The sequence below is a fragment of the Excalfactoria chinensis genome, chromosome 24 (assembly GCF_039878825.1).
Source record: "Excalfactoria chinensis isolate bCotChi1 chromosome 24, bCotChi1.hap2, whole genome shotgun sequence".
NCBI lineage: Eukaryota > Metazoa > Chordata > Aves > Galliformes > Phasianidae > Excalfactoria > Excalfactoria chinensis.
Window position 1 is genome coordinate 3,433,456 of NC_092848.1, and position 19,815 is coordinate 3,453,270.

General features: G+C 62.1%; 1 protein-coding gene across 1 annotated transcript; it reads right to left on the reverse strand.

Annotated features, from left to right (window-relative positions):
- Positions 1-148: 148 nt before the first annotated feature.
- Positions 149-18,743, reverse strand: FMNL1 (formin like 1). Its single transcript, XM_072356393.1, is given in 29 exon segments — positions 149-1,095; positions 1,645-1,768; positions 1,982-2,080; positions 2,331-2,432; positions 2,559-2,722; positions 2,834-2,963; positions 3,431-3,511; positions 3,605-3,673; positions 3,760-3,994; positions 4,105-4,307; positions 4,845-4,966; positions 5,060-5,359; positions 5,573-5,792; positions 5,893-5,994; positions 6,096-6,245; positions 6,356-6,466; positions 6,846-6,920; positions 7,253-7,346; positions 7,419-7,495; positions 7,776-7,884; positions 9,360-9,500; positions 9,728-9,811; positions 10,402-10,475; positions 10,567-10,650; positions 10,937-11,020; positions 17,997-18,268; positions 18,475-18,577; positions 18,580-18,636; positions 18,639-18,743. Coding segments are annotated over 29 exon segments (3,660 nt in total). The 5' UTR covers positions 18,729-18,743; the 3' UTR covers positions 149-991.
- Positions 18,744-19,815: the final 1,072 nt, after the last annotated feature.

Below are 19,815 nucleotides of genomic sequence, written 5' to 3' on the forward strand. Positions count from 1 at the left end.
GGGCTGGGAGCGGTGCCGGTACTTTTATCGAGCGGGACAGCGATGTTTCACCTGCGGCTTCACCGGGGCAGAAATAAAAGCTGGGGATGAAGAAAAGAAAGGCGGACTACGGACGGTCATTGCTGCGCCGGCCCAGAGAGGAGTGGAGGGCGCTGCGGTGCGTGGCGGAGCAGGGCAGCACCACCAGCACGCAGCCGGCACTCCACCCTCGGGGTCGGTTTATTAGCAGTTCTGCTTTAACAGGCCCTCGGTATATAAAAATACGGACGTATCCAAAGGAGCGGTTAATGTTTTACATCTCTGGCTTCAAGGCATGTATAAGTTACGCATTCATTTTCCCAGCCCTTTTCCCGGAGCGGCGCCGAGCAGCGTTAGTTACAGCGGGGAGCTGCGCTGCCTGCGGCTCTCCGGGGCAGCCGGGATGCGGGCAGCGGCGGTGGGGAACGGAGCGGAGCTGGGCGCTGCGGGGTGAGCAGCAGCAGCAGCAGCAGCAGCAGGGCCGGGAACAGCCGGTGTGAACCCACGGGAGCGCCAGGCCGTGCTCGTCCAGCACGGAGATGGTGAGGAAGACGTAGAAAGTGAGCGTTGAAATAGCACCACCCCTGCCAGCTCCTGGGGCTCCCAGGGTGGGATGTTTGCAGCAGCTCCGTGCCGGGGAGGAGGCGCAGCCCGGGCACAACCGGCTCCGCGGCGTCGAAGGGCTCCGAGGGGCTGAGGGGCGCACCGGCAGCGCCGCTCCTCCCCGGCGGCACGAGGTCGAAGGCACCGGCAAGCTGAAGGGCACGGCGGGGCGCAGGGCCGCCCCCGCGGCTTGGAGAGCGATGCGGCAGCTCCGGGAAGCAGCTCGCGGCGCTCCTCGCTCCGCCCGCCGGGAGAACCGCTGAGCGGCGGCACTAAGCAAGCGCTGGGGCAGCCCTGCGGCCGGCCCAAAGGCGACGGGGGCGGCCGGCTCCGAGCGGGCACCGCTCCCCGCCCCGCGGCCCGGTGCGCCTCACAGCGCGATGTCCGGCGTTGCCTGCAGGCTCTGCCCCGCCGCCCGCTTCTTGGCGCTGCCGCGGCCCTTATCCGCGCGCCGGTACGGGTTGTTCCGCAGATCTGCAGCGGGAGAAACGCGCACGGCCCCGCTCAGCTGCAGCCCGACACCGCGGTACCCACAGCCGAGCGCTCCGCTCCCGGCCCCGCAGATCCGCCGTGCTGCAGCCCGATGCCGGCAGCCCCCGCCCCGTTACCTACAGGCAGCCGCTAAAGGGGACTCTCCTCGCTGAAGCTCACATCGCAGAAGAGCCGGGACGAGCGTTTGCCCGTCCGGGCCGTGAAAGGAACAGTTTTCAGAGCTGAGCGATCCAGAGACAGCGAGGAGGAGGAAGGAGGGAAGGAAGGAGGAGCAGAAGAGGAGGAAGAGCTGTGAGACAGGGCAGAGAGGTCGGCAGCCTCGCTGCGTGCGACAGGAAGGTGCTGCAGGTGGGGCTGGGCTCTGCACGGTGCTCGGGGCCCCCCCGCTCCTCGCTGACACCCCCATATCCCCGAGGCGGTCCCTGCTGTGCCATTGACACTGCAGAGCTGGGGGCCGGCCCAGAACATCGCCGTGGTCCCACCAACGTCCCGCCCCCAGCTGTGGCTGCAGGGGGACGCCCAGCCGCTCACCTGAAATAATGTCCTCGATGGCTCCGTCTTTGCCTTCATAAATGAGCGGCTCCTTCACCATCTGCTTCTTCTTCAGCTCAGCGATCATGTCCATCTGCTGCCGCTTGGCTTTCTGGAACGGTGACTGCAGGGGGGACAGCAGGGTGAGGGTGAGCAGCGCATCCCCCGTCTCCCCCAGCCTCTTGCTCTCTCCCAGCGGCAATGTGCTCTGATGTGCTCTGGGTGCAAGGCCAACCCACGAGGGCACAGACAGATCCAGGCCGCTGCCTCGTGGCTGTGGCTGCGTGGGGTTTGCTGGGGCAGCGATGCTGCAGGGTCCCGTCCCAGCACCGGGTACCTTCATGTCCAGCTGCTCCTCACTGCCGGGTTGGCCGGACTCCGCCTCCTTGGCCGCAGCCTCTTGTTTCTTCCACAGCTCGATGTCCTGCTCTGCTTTCTGGGGAGGAGGGCAGGGAGGGCCGGCTGAGCTGGGGGCTGCTGCGGGGCTGGGTGAGCTCAGCGCCCTCCTCCCTCTCCTTGGGGGTCCCCAGCAGCACAGCCCGGTGCCTGCAGGGGGCCGGGATCTGCAGCTGCCCCAGAGGATGGCTCTGAGTGCCGGGGTCCATGTGGGCAGCGAGCCCCCAGCCGCACTCGTGGCTTTGTCCCCTCCCAGCCCCCAGGAACAGGACACCCCCATCCCCTCCTACCTTGTAGGCTCTGATGAAGCGCATGAACATGGGGAAGAAAGTAGTGGGGGGACTGGTCTTGGGGTTCTCCCCGAAGTATTCCACGGCCGACTCATAGGCCTCCTGTGGGCAGAGATCTGGGGGTTGGGGGCTGGCAGCAGCCCTCCCACAGCCTCTCCCGTGGGGCACAGGTGTGAGCAGAGAGCACCGCAGGGTATCCCGGCACAGGACTGGGGACCCAACACCCACCTTGGCAGTTTTGCTGTCGGCCTGCAGCTTCTCCATCAGCTCCGTGTTGGCCTTGAGGAACTCCTTGAGCACGAGGCTGTCGTCCTGCCGCATGAACTCCTTGCGGGTGAGCTCCATGCCCTGCTGCAGGCTCCGCACGTCCTGCAACACGCCGTCCAGGGACACTGCGGGGAGGGCGGTCAGCAACCAGCTCCAGGATCAGGGTGGGCTCAGACGGTCCCCAGGGTGGGGGCTGCACCCGCCATGGCCCCCAGCCCCACGCCCACGGGTGCTACCTGAGCCCGCCTTGTCAAGGAAATGCAGCTCGGTGTGGAAGCCGGTCAGCTCGGGGTACTTGTCCGTGATCACCCGCACCAGGTAGTGCAGCAGCGTCTGCTTACGGTCTGTTGATTTCATCTCCAGCAGCTGGGAGAGAGCAGCGTCAGCCCTGCCCTGCATCCCATCGCCCCACCGCCCCCTGCTCGGGGCAGGCCTCCTTCCCCATGGCTGGTTCCCATGTCCCTCTGTGCACACACACCCTTCCATCTCCACACCTGCTCCTTGTGCCCCTCCATCCCTACGGCTGCTCCCTACATCCCTCCAAACCCCATGGTTAGTTCTCACACCCCTCCAAACCCCACAGCCAGTCTCCACCTCCCTCCATCACCACACCTGCTCCAACGTATCCCTCTGTCCCCACAGCTGGCTCTGTCTCTCCATCCCTATAGCTTCTCCCCAGGCCCTTTACTCCTACAGCTGCTCCCCACACCCCTCCACTCCACGGCTGCCTCCCACGTCCCCCCACCCACAGCAGGTCACTGCATCCTCTGCTCTCACGGTGTGTCCCCGTGCAGTGACACTGCCTGCACACACCGGACCCAAACCCAACGCACCGCATCGAGGCTCTGCAGGCGGAAGCCGTAGGCAGCCCCACGTTTGCTGCTGTTCATGTAGTTCCCAAAGGCCAGGACGATCTGAGGAGACACCCCAGGCAGGTTGGCATCACACCCCAGCAGCCCCCACATGGCCCCAGTGCCCCCCATGGGGCTGCCCCTCACGCCCCTCACCTCGAGGATGTTGCGCAGCTTGCTGGAGGACTTGAGGGACATGGAGGCGGCGATGATGGCATTGAGTTGCTGTGGGTGGAGGGGAAGCACGTGAGTCTCACTGCAGGATGCCGCCTCCCCGCAGCCCCCCCAGTGCCGCCCGCAGCCCCACACACCGGCATGAGCAGCTGGGCCGTGTCGCTGAAGTTGCCCAGGAAGATCATGACGTTCATGCGCTCGGCCAGGCGCGGGATCTTGCTGAAGCGGATCATGAACTGATCCTCCTCCGAGAGCTCCTCCAGGGGCTGCTGCTCCCGCTCGAACTTCCCGATGAGGGTCCGCTCGTACTCCGTGGGCAGGAAGCGCAGCAGCAGCTCCAGGAAGTCGAGGCTCAGCGCCTGCTGGTCGTACCTGCAGCACAGCGGGCGGTGCCATCCCCCCCATCACCCCACGGCCCAGCCCACCCTGTGCCACCCCGAGCGCTCCGTGTGACCTCATTGCACTGAGGAGGGGACACTCACGTCTCAATGGCCGTGCAGATGTCCTGGATGCTGCGGCCGCCCTTGCGGAGTGTGATGGCCAAGTTCTTGGCCCTGTTGGACTCCATGAGCGTGACCTTGCTGGGGGCTTTCTGTGTGGCTTTCACCTTTAGGGCGCTGATGTCAAGGCCGGGGCCCTGCGCTTTGGTCTTGAACTGTTCCTCAAAGTCACTCATGTCCAGCTCCTGCGGGGACACGGGGCTGAGGGCATTGCTGGGGGCTGCGGTGGGGCACAGGGGACGGGGCTGCGGCCAGAGGACTGTGACAGGGTAAGTGGGATGGGGAAGAGGATGAGGATGGAGGGAGGGGATGAGGAGGAGAGGGGATGGGGACAGGGCAGGGATAGGACGAGAGGACAAGGATGGAATAATGAAGGGGTAAGGGGACAAAGTGAGGGGAGCGGGAAGAAGGCAGAGGATGAAGATGAGGAAGAAGACGTAGGCAGAATGAGAGGATGAAAACAGAGTGAGGAGACAAGGAGGGGGTGACAGGGCAGATCCCATGCTGCTTCTCTCTGTCTGACCTCCATCTCCCTGGAGGCTGCAGCCCCGTGAGGCAGTGACACAGATGGGTGCCACGTGGGCGAGGGATCAGAGCCAGCACGGCCGCAATGCGGGTGCACAGGTGACGAAGGCGGGGTAACTCAGTGCGGCTGCAGCGAGGACTTGCGTGGCAGCCATACTGAGCCCCTGCTCCCAACCCCCCTGCCCACACGGCCTCACCTGCAGCACTTTCTCATCGTTGAGCTCGGTGAAGACGGTGCCATCGATCTGGCTCGGCTTCAGGGCAACCCAGTTGAAGACAGGCATGCGGAACTTGGTCTGGATTGGCTTTTTCACCTTCACTGCGGGGCGAGAGCAGGACAGTGTCACTGGGGGGCCAAGCCCCATCCCAGCACGCTGACAGAAACATCCCAGCATCCCCAGGCCCAACTCACCTGAACCGTTGGCAGTGGGGGGGGCACCTGGTCCAGCGTGGGGTGGCCCACCGAGCGGTGGGGGTGGGGGTGGGGGTGGGGGTGGCACAGAGCCCTCCGGGCCCCCAGGGAGCGGCGGGGGTGGTGGGGGTACCTGGGCACCTGGCAGTGGAGGGGCTGGGGGGGGAGTGATGTCTGTAGGCAATGGGGGGGCGGGGGGTATGGGGGACCCAGGCTCAGCCCCAGGCAGCGGTGGGGGGGGTGGTGGTGGGGGTGGTGGTGGAGCAGCGGGTGCTGGGGCAGGAGTTGGAGCCGGAATATCTGCAAACAGAAAGAAGTGGGTGAGTCAACACCACAGCAGGACACGGGGCCACTGCCAAGATCCCGCTGCCACCAGGTGATCCCTGGGCACATCCCCACACCTTTGCTGTGCCCCAAACACACCGCCACCCCTCCTCTGTGCCACCTGTCCCGAACACGAAGGGGACAGCGGGGACACGGCAGGCGGCCTCCATTTCCCTGCACCCGCGGTACCTGTGCTGGTGGCAGTGGCCTCTCCGGTAACCACGGGGGCTGCTGTAGTTTCTATGACGACGGGGACAATTTCGATGGCGACGTCTCCATCGGGCCCACGCAGGATCTGCACTAACCCCTTCTCCTCCAGCTCCGCCAGCCGCCGCTCCAGTGCCAGCCGGTAGCACTCCTGTGGCTGCGGGGCCGGTGGGCTGGGTGGCTGCGGCGGGCTGAGCTGCTCCTGCAGCGGAGACAAAACCCAGCGTGTCACCCACGTCCCCCTCGTGCCCCAAACGAGGCTCCCTGTTCACGGCAGTGCCGCAGCACCCATGGGTGCTCACCCGCAGCGCCTCCAGCTCCCGCCGCGCCTGGCTCAGCTGCTTCTCCAGCTCCGCTATCTTGGCCATGGAGTCGTTCTCTGCATCCTGCAGCTTCTCTGTCAGCTGTGTGGGATGAGGATGAGGCACTGTCACTCAGCCGCGGCCGTCACCCGCCCCGAGTGGGGTTTGCGTCAGCAGCTCCGGCCCACACACCCACGTCCCACCTGGCTGACGTGCTCCTCCAGCTCCTCCATGTGCTCCAGCACGGCCGTTTTGGTCTCTGAGTCCTCCAGCATGGCCCCCACATCGAAGACGTTGTCCAGGTAGGCTTGGATCTGTACCTGCAGCTTGTCGCTCTCGGTGAGACGCAGGCTCTGCCGTGGGACAGACAGAGGCACCGTCACGGTGGGTGACAACCACAGCATCCAGCCACCCCCATCCCTCTGCCAGGACCACGGACGGGCCTGGGGAAGCCCCAACCCACCTCCAGGTACTGGTCGAGCCCCAGGTGGGTGAACTCATACTGCAGGAAGACGCGGAAGTTCATATTCTCCACCGAGTGCACCACGATGTTGATGAACTGCATGCAGGCGACCTGTGGGATGGGAGCAGGCTCAGCGCGGCCCTGGGCACAGCACGGTGGCCCTGCAGACTGCATGGTGGCTTCACTGCTCTGGAGAGCTGGGAAACAGCCAGCTGCTCAGCAGCCCTTGGGGACACAATGGTCTGGGGATACTATGGTGGCTCAGTGGCCCTCATGCACAGAATGGCGTGCTGGCTGGGAAACATGATGCCCTGGGGACAGCACAGCCATCTGACTGCCCTTGGGACCCTGGGGAGGGACACAGCACACTGGGGACAGCCCCATAGCTGGAGACACAGCCAAGAGGCCTGGTGGACCCACAGGAGCTTCCCCCAAAGCAGGAGGCTGCGGGTCCCCAGGCTGCGGGTTCCGTGCCTTGTGAGCCACTCACCATGAAGTCGATGTTGCTGTCCTCGTTTCGGAAATACTCCATCAGTTTCTCAAAGCGGTTCTTCTCGCCACAGACCTGGGGTGGGAGCAGGGGCTGAGGGCTGGGAAAGGCAGGGCCAGAGTGGGCAATGCTAGGGGTGTCTGGGCAGCAGGTGCCCACTGGAGAGGCCAGCCCAGCCCTGCTGGGTGCTGCTCAGTGCCATGGTCCAGCTGGGACGTGGCCCTGGAGACAAGTGCTGGCATGGGGACATTGATTCCAACAGTTCAAGTGGCCTCAAATGAGTTAGGAGATGGGAACTTTTAGGATCAAAGGTGTTCCAATGGGGCAGGACTCTGCTGCACAAAAGGAAACTGAGGCACAAGCACAGGTGTCATCACAGGGACATTGTATCCCTGCTGGAGACTCACCTCCTTGAAGTTGTCAAAGGCAGCAAGGATGATGTCGTGGCCACCTCGGACCAGGCAGACAGCGGCCAGCAGCTCCAGCACGAGTGCCTTCGTCCTGTGGGGACACAGGGATGAACCAGGGCTGTGGGGTGCATCAGGGGACAAGGGGACAGGGGACAGATCCTACCTGGCATTCCTGTTGTTGAGGCTCAGGGTGATCTCGTTGACACAGGCTGGGTGGTTCATCACCAGGCTGAAGCCAGACTGGGGGGAAAAGGATCATGAATGAGGTCAGACATCTGCTGGCCTACCCCAAGGACACCCTGGGATCCTGTGACGTGCCTCTGCCATGGTCCCACCGTACAGGTGGCTGAGTGAGGACACTTGACTGCAAAGGCTGGGTAGCCCTATGCCATTAGAGCTTGTGGACAGTAGATATGTACTCCTCCTCGTCAATCCACCCCAATGCCCTGAAGAGGGCAGCACAGGGCTGGAAGTTTTTGGGGATCCCTCAGGGATCCCTGAGGATGCTGCCGGTGCCCACCTGGTAGTTCATGATGGCACGGAGACACATGATGCAGACATGGACATCATCCTTCTGGTTGACAATGCGGGAATTCCTCAGTGCCTTCCTGCTGTGTGAGGGGTTGAGCCTGCCGGGCAAGAAGGCAGCTGAGCAGGGGGCACCTGGGGGCACCTGGGGGTGCAGCGCAAGCAGGGCAGGGGCAGCGCGGGGGCAGATGGGCAAAGGGGTCAGGCAGTGGCCTCGGTGACCCTGGGCTCACCAGCCAGCAGCAGAAACCCAGAGACCAAGCCAGCTGCATCCCAAAAGGGGGGAGCCCCCATGTCTGGCTCAGTGGCCATCCCCATCTGCAAGCCCAAGGGACTCTTAGCACCAGGGGTGGGCTGTGGTGGGGCCAAGGTGGCTGGAAAGCCAGGTGCCCCTCGTGCATGGGCAGGCTCGGAGGCTCACCGGGGCGAATAGGAGCTGCCAGGTGACCTGGGGCAACTGTCCCCATCACTGCCCGGGGCGCTGCAGGGGACGCTGGGGTGGACGTGGTGGAGGAGGGTGTGGATGTGCTGGTTCGAGAGGCAGCAGCTGGAGGCACGTTAGAGCCTGCAGGACAGGAGGGAGAAACAGGGCTCCCGCGCAGCCCGCGGGATGGCTGGGGCACGGAGCTGGGGGCCAGGGGAACACAGATGGGAGGCAAGCAGGGCGGCTGCTGCCACTCTCAGGGGCTGGCATCAAGCACCAAAGTGCTGCCCTTCTAAGCCTGTGACCAGGCTGAGGCATGGTGAGTGGGTGACAAAGGGCTGGGACCCCGCGGGTGCCACATCCAAGCCATCACTCCTGACCTGTCCCTGGGGCTGGGGACACACCGGCTCCTCCGGAGGTGCTGGCAGGTGGCGAGAGGCCCTGCAGTCCTGAGGGAGCCCCCAGACACGCTATGGCAGCTGTCTCCCTTCCCAGGATGGCCACAGCTGGGTGTCCCCTCGGACCGCCCTGACTACTGGGGACAACTGCAGGGACTGTCCCCACACCAGAGCCAGCAGCGAGTCAGAGGGATCTGCATGACTCCACTGGGGCATCTGCCACACCAGCACCCCGGCCCCGTCACCTACCGTGAGCACATCCCCCGGCAGCGTGCAAGAGAAGAGCGGGGTTAGAAGAGGGTTGCAGGGTTAGCAAGCGAGAGCTGCCAGCCAGCGGGGCTCGCTCAGAGGGGGGCAGGCCTGGTCACATTCAAACCCTCCCTGTTTTTAAACCCTCCCATGTCCAATGAAGCAGTGGGTTGGGGATTTACTCCCCCGATTCTCAAGCAGCTCTGATTTTGCTCATTCACAGATCACCCCACTCCTTCTTTCAGCCAGGGCATCCTGCAGCAGGGAGCAGCGCTGAGAATGGATCCAACCCTGCTTCTGCCCTGGATCCCCGCAGAGTTTATCCGCTGCTGGGAGCACACGTGGCTTTGTCCCTCCCCAGTCCCCCACACTGTGATGGGAATCCATTTTTAGGACCAGGACTGCATCTCCCTGCCGAGCCCCTCTCTGAGCTGGCACAGCACAGCATGGCAGGGCCAGGGGGCAGCGAGGCAGTGGGGTCTGGCACTGGGGTGCCGCAGGTTACCTGACTGTGAGGTGCCGCACTTTGGAGATGCCGTGTGTGGGAGATGAGGAGTTGCTTTTGCTCAGGTCCTCAACTGACCGCTCCAGGGGTTTACCCTTTTCAGAGCCCGGGCTGCCGTTCTCAGTGCTCTCCATGTCATACCTGCTGGCCCATGTGGGGACAGGGATAGATGGGCAAGGAGAAACCTCAGTGCCAGCAGACACATGGGGACATCCAGGGTGGTGAACATGGGCTGTTCAGAGCCCTCCCCAGCCCACCCAGCCCCTCTGAGCCTGGCAGGAGGCAGACCCCAGCCCAGTGACGGAGCATCAGGGCAGGGGATCAGGGGAAAAGAGGCACCCGAAATGCCAGCAGCAGTGGGGACGTACGCAACAGAGCACTGGGCAAAGGCGAGGTACTCCAGCAGCACATCCAGCCCCTTGTTCTCCTCATTGAGAAACTCCTGGACCCAGCTGTGGAGAAGAGGGATTAGTGGGGTATGCCAACCCTTCTCTGCCTCCCACCTCCCCTTCCACATCCCCAGCAGAGCCTCACTGTGGTGGGGAAGGCACATAGGCACACCCTGGCCAGATGTCCCCAGTCGTTAGGTTAGGACATGCAAGGGACAAGGCACCACCATGTGCTACCTCTCCAACACTGGTGGGTGCCACACAAAACCCCAGCGCCTGACCTGCATGGGACACAGCCCATGGGCTCTGCCACCACCCTATGGAACAGCCCAGCCTTGGGCAGTGAGTCACCATGCCCAGATAAAAACACAGGCAACCCTCATGCCACAAGGGACCAGGGCACCCAGTGTGGGGGGCAGAGTTCTACTTGGGACCCATGGGTGGTAACAAACTGGCACAGCCAAAATGGAAACTGGGTTCTGCAGCAGTCAGAGCACAGCTGGTTGCTGCCTCAGCACCTCCATCCTCTCATTAGAGTCCTCCCAGACAGGCAGGATGAGGCCACCAGCCTCCACCTGTGCCTCCACATCACAGTCACCCCAGAAGCCACCAGCATGTGAGCCTCTGCCCCAGTGACAAGGACCCCTCCTTACCCGATGTAGTTGGTCCTCAAGGAAATCTCCAGCTCCCGGAGCACCTGTGTTGACTCCTGCACTCGCCGCTTGAACTGTAGGAATATGGACAGCCGAATGGTCACTAGGCTGGGGACCAGCAGAGGGAAACAAGGGCAGACTCACAGAGTGCAAAGCAGCCCTCACCTTCCTGCTCACACCACCCGTGTCCAAGTAGCTCTTCAGCTTTTGGATGTAGGCAGACGGTGGGTTTTTCACCTGGAAACGTTCCTACAAACCACACAGAGAGGCTGAAGCCAGGACATGTGCATGGGGAAATGTCCCAGCTCCCAGCGCTGCCCAGAAGCACAGCAGCCACCCACCCCCTGTGCTGCAGATGGCCGCCTATAAATGTTTAATCAGGTTAATAAGCTGCTGTCTCACTAATGGAGATGGATGCCAGCACTCGGATCCACTGCTCCAGCCTCATGTACCAGCAGCCACCAACTGTGAGTGGCATTTGGGGACAGAGCCAGGAGCAGGGCCAGCAAGGTGCCACGCAGCACTCAGACCTCACCTGGTCGCAGACAAGCTCCCACTTCTTCTCATTGTCATACTGGCTGAGCAGCTTCATCTTGTCTGGAGGCAGGTTCATGGAGCTCTGTGAGGAGACACGTGTCAGGGGCATGGCTGTCCCCAGAGTCCTCTCTGGGCATGTGGTTCTCCCCTTTCACTCAGCACCCAGTGTCTCTGTTTGCTGGTGGGACCATGGGGACATTGCTGTCCCCAGGATGTGATTGTATCACCATCAGGCATCACAGACCCATCAGCATTGTCCTTGTCCAAGGGTGTCTGGGATCCTCACTGCAGAGGGCACAGGAAGGAGCTGGGGGCAGGGGATGTTGAGGGGAAAACTGGAGTCATCCCTCCATACCACAAGGGCAACAAAACTGGCAACCCGGATCCCAGTCCAGCAGCACCACCACCTTGAATGGCGACCCAGGCTGGGGATGTGGCTGAGCCCCCAAGGCCTGAGGGTGATGGATGGCCCTGAGCCCTGACTGCAGGCACACAACAGGCCCAGATGGTGAAATCAGTGTTTATTTGCGGACACGATCTGAGGGCAGGGTGCTGCATGTCACCACCTCCCTTCGTGCCAGCATTGCACAACTCGGCTTCACCGCCTCCCCACCCATCAGCCTCTCCACCACCGCGGCCGCCCGAGCAGGACGTGACGTGGCTTCCGCTCCTCAAATGGCAAGAGGCAGCCACCAAAACTGCTCCTCACCACGTCCGGGGGCCCTGGGACACCCCAGGCTCAGCTCCTGCCTGCAGAGTGCCAGCACATCCTAGGGGTGTGCAGATACTGTGGGGCGACCTGCAGAGCCTTGGGGGAACCCCCACTGCACCTCCGGCATGGCACACGTACCCTGAGATTAAAAGGTTTGAGATTTCATCTCCCCAAAGAGCAATTTCTTGGAGATTCAGCCCCAAGAAAAGCAGGAGCAGAGCCTGGAAAAGTCTGGCAAGACAAAGTGATGGCACATGGAGACAGTGCACAGATCCAACCCTGTTGAGTCACCTTAACCTTCATTTTTGGGGTTCCCCAGCACAGGGATGTGAGGTGCAGTCACCGGTGGGTGCAGCCCTTGGGAGACCCACATCCCTGGGGAATCCCACAATGGTTTGGCCAGGATTTGAGCGCAGCAGGGATGGATGCAGGCAGCCACAGAGAAGCCCATGAAAGAGAAGTGCCAACACGCCAGGAAGGAGCGGAAACCTCAGCGCCCACCTCCCACCAACGACCTGTCAGGCTGCTTTTGCAACAAACCAAACCAGAGTGATGGGGGCAGGAAGGATCCTACACAAAGGATGAAGCCATGGTCACCGAGCTGCCTGGAGCCTCAAGCCACCACACAGAGCCGATGTTTGGCTGCTTTTGGCTGGGCTGCCTGGAGCCAGCTGCTCCCTCCCACCTGTCCACAGCAGGTGAGCTCAGCACCAACACCAAAATTATGCTGCAAGGCCACAAACAACCTCACTGCGAGGCCACCAGGCTGCTTCAGAGTGTCCGGATGGGCCCTGGGACAGGCAAGGCATGGACACATCCTGCTGCACAGGACCTGCCATGGGTGACTGACACCCACAGGGCCCTTCTGCTGGGGAGCTCTGTCCTCACAGGGCCCTGTCCGTGTGAACAGATGGGACCCTGCAGACCCCAAACCCACAGTACGTCTATAAGCTTTGCACTGGGCTGTTCCAATGTCTGAACATAGAATGTCCTGAGTTGGAAGGGATCCACAGAGATCAACAAGAGCAAATCCTGGCTTCTCACAAGACAATCTAAACATTAAACTAGCAGGGCCTGATTTTACCAGCTGTGGAGCTCCAAAAAGCCAGGAACAAGCCTCACTGATGGGACAGGGTCTTGCATGAGCTCCCTGCCCCAAGGATGCAGGCAGAGTGGGATGTCAGAGATGTCCCTACAGAGGTGGCCATGCCTGGGCTCTGCCACCAAGCCCCGCTGTCCCCAGTGAGGGCACAGCCCATTCTTCACACAGCAGGGCTGGGGCTGGGGGCAGGATGTGGCACTGTCTGGGTTACAAACAGGGTGGTGGATGCCTTCCCCACAAAGGCACGTGGTGCAGGGGAAGGAAGTGGCCTCCCACCCAGGACACTCTGCTGTGGTCCGTGGCGTCAGGCAGGAGCACAAAGAAGCTGGTTCTCACTTCCTGCTGGGGGCTCTGGTGCCACTGGGGGCATGGGGCAGAGTGGGAGATGTGATGCAAGAAGGCCTGGCAGGTGGTTAAGGCAGGATTTGGTGCTTCTCCTTGGGTGGTAGGGATGGTGAGGACAAGGACGGAGTGGACAAGGGGACATACCCCAGCAACCACATCCCAGACTGACACCCTCATTCCACCCAGCACCCACTGTCAAGCCCATCCGCATCCCGCTGTGCCATGGGGTGCACCCACAGCAGGCCGCACAGCCCACAAGGGCAGACACAGCTGCTGAGCAGCACTGCTGCCTGCCCTGCTCCTGGCAGCCTGAACAGCCACCAAGCATCCCTCAGGAGACCAACATCTCCAGTGCCTGAGGTGACACCTCAGCAGCTCCCAGGCAGGAGGTGGCTGGCTGAGACCCTCACCACAGCCAAAGCCAGCAGGGGGGAGACTTGCTGCAGGGTTATGTAGGGACTTACCCTGCGAATGAAACCAGACAGGGGGAGGCAAAGCAGCACCTACATCATTTCCCACTACAAAAAGGACTTCTGGTTGTACAACGGCAGCATGAGGCCGTGCAGAGGAACCCCGCTGGGCAGGATGAGGGGTTCTGCGTGTCAGGCAGTCCCTTTTCATTCCACACCCTGAGCAGCCTTCAAGCAGGGCCAGTCTCTGCACCCAGAGAGAAAATTAAAAGCATCCACCACGGAAGTGTTTGCTCTGCAAAACACGCGCGGTGCTGCCGTTGCTGGTTGGCTGCCTGGGCAGCTCAAGTGAAACCCAGACTGAAACGAGACGCCCGTTGCTTAGGGATCATGGCTGAGCTGCTGAGGCGTCTTCTGTGGTTTCCCAACCTGCACGAGGCGGAGGGGAGAGAAGCAGCATGTGGGGCTGAGAGCTGGAAGCTCACGTGCAGATCTATGTGTGCAGCAGTGTCTGGGCACACGGCAGATGCAGAACCACACAACAGTGATGGGAAGCTGCCCCTGGCCCAGCATAAAGGCTCAGATGCTGGGCAAGGAGAGGACAGCACCCCAGCTCAAGGCCACAGGGAAGAGTGATGACAGCAGTAGGGTGTGTTGGCAGCCAATGGGATGTGCCAGGCCCAGGATGCTCCAGCCCTTGTGGTGATGCTGTGAAGGCGATGCTTCTGCTAGGCAGGGCTTGGAGCATGCCCGCTCTGTGGCACAGGACTTCCTACACTGTCCCCCCAGTGACAGGCACCAGCACTGTCCTGCTCCAGCAAGCACATCTCTCCTTGCTATGCTGACGTGACACTGAGGCCACAGCCTCTTCCCAAGGCTCAGTGCCAGGTACTGGGGCAGCCTGGGCTCTCCCAAACCCCAACACACAGCAATCAGGGCTGGGCAGCACTCCCAGGAGCACCTCACCCTGCAAGGCAGTCCCCAGAGCCAGCCATGGCCAGGTCCCAAACCTAGCAGGTGCCAGAGGGAAAAGCTGGCAGGGAAGCAGGCAGCCCCCCACCAGGGGTCAGAGCCCACCTCAAGGGAGGGTAAGGAGTTGCTAAGGGACAGACACTGCTACCGTGCAGCTGTGGCCAAAGCCTCCCTGCTGCCTGCTGTTCCCAGCTCTATTTTAAGCACAAGCAGAAGCTCCTTTGAGCACACGGCGGGGAAATGAGACTCGTCAGTCACACTCACCTCCCCACTGAGCGCCTGCCCAGTGCCAGCACCAGCATGGAGGGGGGATCCCCACATCGGGACGCCCTCCGGATTCAGCCACAGTCTGAGCCAAACACACAAACACAGGCTTCCTTCCCAGCACTGGGCTGTGCAGGCAATCATCCCCCCATGGGGATGCCGGGGACATCAGCAGAGCTGCACGGGAGCCCTGACAGCATGGCAGCATCCCGCATGCTGCTGTGTTGTACAGAGACCGGACTGAGGACAGATCCAGCAGGGAGCAGGGCATCTTTTTCCTTTCCTGGGTGAGATCCCCCAGCCCACGGCACGGCTGCAGCTGGGGTTCACTGCGACCGACCTCAGCACCACGCTCCGGCCAACAGTACATCTGCAAACATCTGCAGGGTGACGTTTGCTGGTTCCCCAGGACAACTGTAAACGCACACCAGTGGCTCCCGGCCACGCGGGGCCCTGCGGCACACCATGATTCTTCAGCAACGAGAAGTTTTTGAGGTCTCCCGGTTTCCATCCCTACCCTACAGGCTGCCCTGATTTCACAGAGCGTTTGCTGATTTTAGGTGTTACCAGCAGCTAAACAAGGGCTCTGTGGGAATCTGCCACCCGGCTCAGAGAGTTTTTAGGTCTCTGCCCCTTCAGATGCGGCTGATCTCTCTTCCAGGTCTCCAAAGGGGCCAAAGCAAAGCTCTCGTGACCAGCTGAGCTAGGAGCTGCCACGGCCCAGCAGCAAAACCTCACAGCAGGGCCTCCACCATCCCCATCTCAGAGCCCTCACAGCTATTTTTGGATGCTCATGCAGCCCAGCTGTGGCTCACCTCCACCACACCCTCATCTCACCTCTTCATTTAAGCCGTCCCTGAACCTTCATTTGCTTCCTGATATGTAAGGGGGACGAACAACACTGCCCTGAGCTCACACACACCTGCACGCCCCTGGCCCAGCAGCCAGAGACTGACTGCTCCCTTCCTCCTCCTGTCCCCATATCCCCTAACTCCACAGCCACACCAGCACGACCCAGATTGCTTGGCACAGAAACGGCCCTGCCATCCCTTTGCCAGTGCAGCATCTGTCACGGAGCCCTAACTGGGAACAAGCCAGAGTTTCTGCAGTAATACAGAATTCCCCATTGCTGAGCACACGGTGGCAGTCGGGACCCCCAGGACCCCTCTGCTGGTCCAACAGCCCTGGGCTGACTTTCAGCCTGGCTTTTTCCCAGTAGCTCTCTCAGTTTGGGATAGCTGCCCAAAAACTGGTTTGCACTGATGTGCTCTCACAACACCAGGATGCTCTCACAACACCGGTGCTATGGCACTGCTGTCCCCAAAGCTGTGTGATGGACCCAGATCATGTCCCAGCAATAGCACAGATGGACCATTAGCACACCGCTTCACGCATTATTGCTAATCCCACACCCTTAGCAGTAAAGAAATGAATCCATTATCACCATGAGTTTCTAGAGGTGATTCCAAGTACAAGTTGGTGTGGCTGAAGGCCCTTGGTGCCTTCTTGTGGGGGTCCTGCTGCTCCCCCTGCCCCGAGTGGGATGGAAGGAGGGGGAAGGGAGCCTCTGTGAAAGGAGGAAGAGAGATTGGGACACTCAGTTTCACAAGAAGCCCGGTTCCCATGTTGCTGAAAGCTGCGTGCTCCATGCCAGGGCTCCTGCTTGGGACCCAGGAGTTTTGGGAGAGCTCTGGATCTCCACTTTGCCCTTTTTCATCACTTCTCAGCTTTGGCCTTTGAGCCCCCTGGAGCACACCTGGGCCCCATCTCACCAGCGGAAAGTGACGTTTCCTGAGGCCTCGCAATCGTAGCAGAAGCACCTCAAGGTCCCCATCCCCTTCCTGAAAGCACCGCATGCGTCACCCCATTACAGACACAGACACAACCTGAACCTCATCCCGCAGCCTGCACCCAAAGCAACACACGGCGCCGTGGGCGCACAGCAAGTTGCTGCAAAGCCCCATCCCGGGGGTCCCGGGTGCACCACCCAGGCCCTGCGTTGCACAGCCCTTTGCTGTGACCCCTCTGCAGTAACAGCAAGCCAGAATAGATGCAGAGGACTCACAGCCTGTGTCTGCAGGCAAAGCAGACACTTCAGCTGCGATGCCTGTCCCCAGTAATCCTCCTGTAATTGCTGCACGGCGGAAAAGCCTGTAAATAATCTGTGCTGGGCCGGCGGGTCCTGCCTGCCACGAGGCCACACACACACTGTGGAGCATCTCAGGTCACAGCACCGGTGCTGCTCCGGCCTTCGTTGTATAACAGCAGCCACCAGAGCCGTGCCTGCAGCCGGAGCCGGGCTACTGCTCCTCCACCGGTTCAGGTGAGCACACGGGATGACTGCAGGGGATAAGGGGATTAAAGCAGCAAATGTGAAAGCAGCAAATGTTTCCCTGCTCTCGGTGCGTTGCCGATCTGACTTTGCCGTGGAGCTTTTTGGTGAGTGAGGAGACACAGGAGCACGACCTTCAGAGCGTGCCCAGCTCCCCGGCGTGCGGGGCTTTGCGGGGAGAGTCGAGCTGCTCTCGCCTCCGCCCTCCGGAGCTGCAGAGGGAGGAAAAGGCCACATCGCTGCGTGCGGGGGAAGGCACAGGCACGGGGACCGCGTCCAGCACAGCTGTACAGTGAAGGTCACGGCCATCCTTCCCCTCCCAAGGACAGAGAGAAGCGGCCAGCAGCTCAATCCTGCATTGCTGGTGCCCGGCACTCAGCTCACCTCCTTCTTCTCTGCCTACCCGAGCGCCCCATGGGGCTGTGGGGCTGCACGCGGCGAGTTAACGGCCCCACGGCACGGGACAGCCGGCGGTTTGCTCCAGACCACGGAGCGAGGCTGGGGCTGATCCCAGTCCTCACCCCAGCGTTGAGATGGAAAGAGAGGGAGGGGGAGAGGGAGAGCGCTGCCGGGATGTGCCGGAGAGGAGCAGGGGAGGAGGAGAGCGAGGCAGGTTGCTATCTGTAGCACCGGCTCGCTGCAGCGTGCACGGCTGGCACTGCTCGCCGACTACGCGCTGCCAGCTCCGGGCCTGTCGCCGGCTCCTCAGCCCCATCCCCGCGGCCGCAGAGCATCCCCGGGGCCGAGGACAGCGGCACCAGAGCGGGCAGCGCGGAGCTCGGGGCATCCCGCTGGCATTCCCCGTGCGCAACGGGAGGAGACGGCCCACATCGCGGGGATGGAAACGGGGGATGGGGGGGTGGAGGAAAAAAAAATGACAGAGAAAAGCCCGTGCAGGACTGCGGCTCCTCCAGGACTCACCAGGACGCGGTTGAAGCGCTCCTCCAGCTCGTCCGCGGCGGGCATGGGCTGCCGGGCGGGCGGCGGCGGCCGCGGTGGGGTGGCGGCGGCGGCGGCGACGGCGGCGGGGCCCGGAGCTCGGGGGTCTCGGTTCTCTCGGGCCGCAGCCCCCTCCATGCCCCCGGCCGCGTTGCCCATGGCGCTGCCGCCGGGCCCGGGGTGCCCGGGGTGCCGGGGATGGAGAGGAGCGGAGCGGTCACGCTGCAGTGAGCTGGGCTGGGCAGGAAGCGGAGCTGCAGGAGGGATGGGGCGGGTGAGTGTCGGGGTGTTTTTTTTTTCCCCTTCTCTGTCTCTCTTCGCCGCTCGCAACTTCTGCTGGGCGTTATTGAGCCGCAAACACCTCCCCCCGCCTACACCCCCGCCCCGCGGGCAGGGCTCCGCTGCGCCCCGGTCCCGACCGGCCGCCGTGCCCCGCAGCCCCGCGCCGCAGCCCCGGCACCTGCCGCCCTCTGCCGCAGCCCGGCTCCAGGGTCCCAAAGCCCACGGCTGCGCGGCGCTGGGCTGAGCCTCGGGTTTGGTTTCGTTTTAATAGTATTTTTGTTAAGGAAGGGAAGGAGGGAGGCAGATGGGGATGGGGAGGGCAACGGGGACGGCTGGGGGACCTCCTCTCTTCCTCTTTTCGCCCCGGCTGCCAAAGGAGGGCGAGCTGAGGCTGAGCAAACTCATGGCACCTCTGGGCAGGGCTCTGAGCATCCCCAGCAGCGGGGATGGAGCCCCGGGAAGGGCGGCACCGGCACGCCTCCAGGCTGGAGCATGGATGGATGGCAGGCAGCCGTACTGATCAGAGACGTGCTGTGACACCGCCCAGTACCCATCCCGGCTCTGGAGGTGCCTCCCCAGGAGCTGGCAGCACTGACAGGGCAGTCTGTGTAGGGACACCTGCCTGTGACCGGCACAGAACTACCCACCGCCCTCGGTAAAGGATGCAGGAGAGGATGAGGCAGCTGTTCTCACCCCGTTAACATGCAGCTCCTGCTTCCTGACGGCCCTGGCAGAGCAAGGAGCAATTCATCTCATAGCTCCTGCTGCAACTGGCAATAAATGTAGTTCTGAAAAGCTGCCATTACACGAGCACATTATTCCAGATAAGAGAGACGGAGATAAAGAGCTACCGAGGGCCATGTAAGGACAGAGTCCAGGCCCCCCTGATGTGTGCCAAGGCCCAGCAGCCCCGCACAGCCCCACTCACCCGCCCAGGCTCCGATGCTGGCTCTGTGTCTGCCTGGGTGTCGCAGCATCTCCCGTTCTGCAAAGTGTGCCTGGTCACTGCCGAGGTGTCAGGATGATCCACCTGCCACTCCAGAGGTCTGTGTGCTGGGAGAATGCGCCAGACCTGTTCTGTCAACCTCTGCAGCAAAGCAGGGGTTGTTACCCTCCCCACATGGCCTCAAAGCATTCCCACCCCCTGCAAACCCCAGATCCCACACGGGATGTGTGACGTGTCCAGGGGAAGGCTGGCAGGAGGCAGCTGCCGCAGGTTCCTGCCCTGACCTTGATGCACTGCTGGACCCTCCTCACACTAAGCACCATTCTCTGTGCCTCGGGAGGCCTGAGAGGAGCCACAGGCAGCTCACAGACACACAGAAATTGGGGTCACCCACATTACGGTACATTCTGACTCTCCAGAGCTTGACTTTGCAGTTAAAATATCTTAGTTTTGTTAAATATCTCATCATTTCCCTACATATTTTGCACGCAATTCCCTCAGATCCTGTTTGAACAGATCTGCTTGCCTTGATCCCAGCTGGGATACGGGGTGAGAGCAGAATCTGCCTGTGCA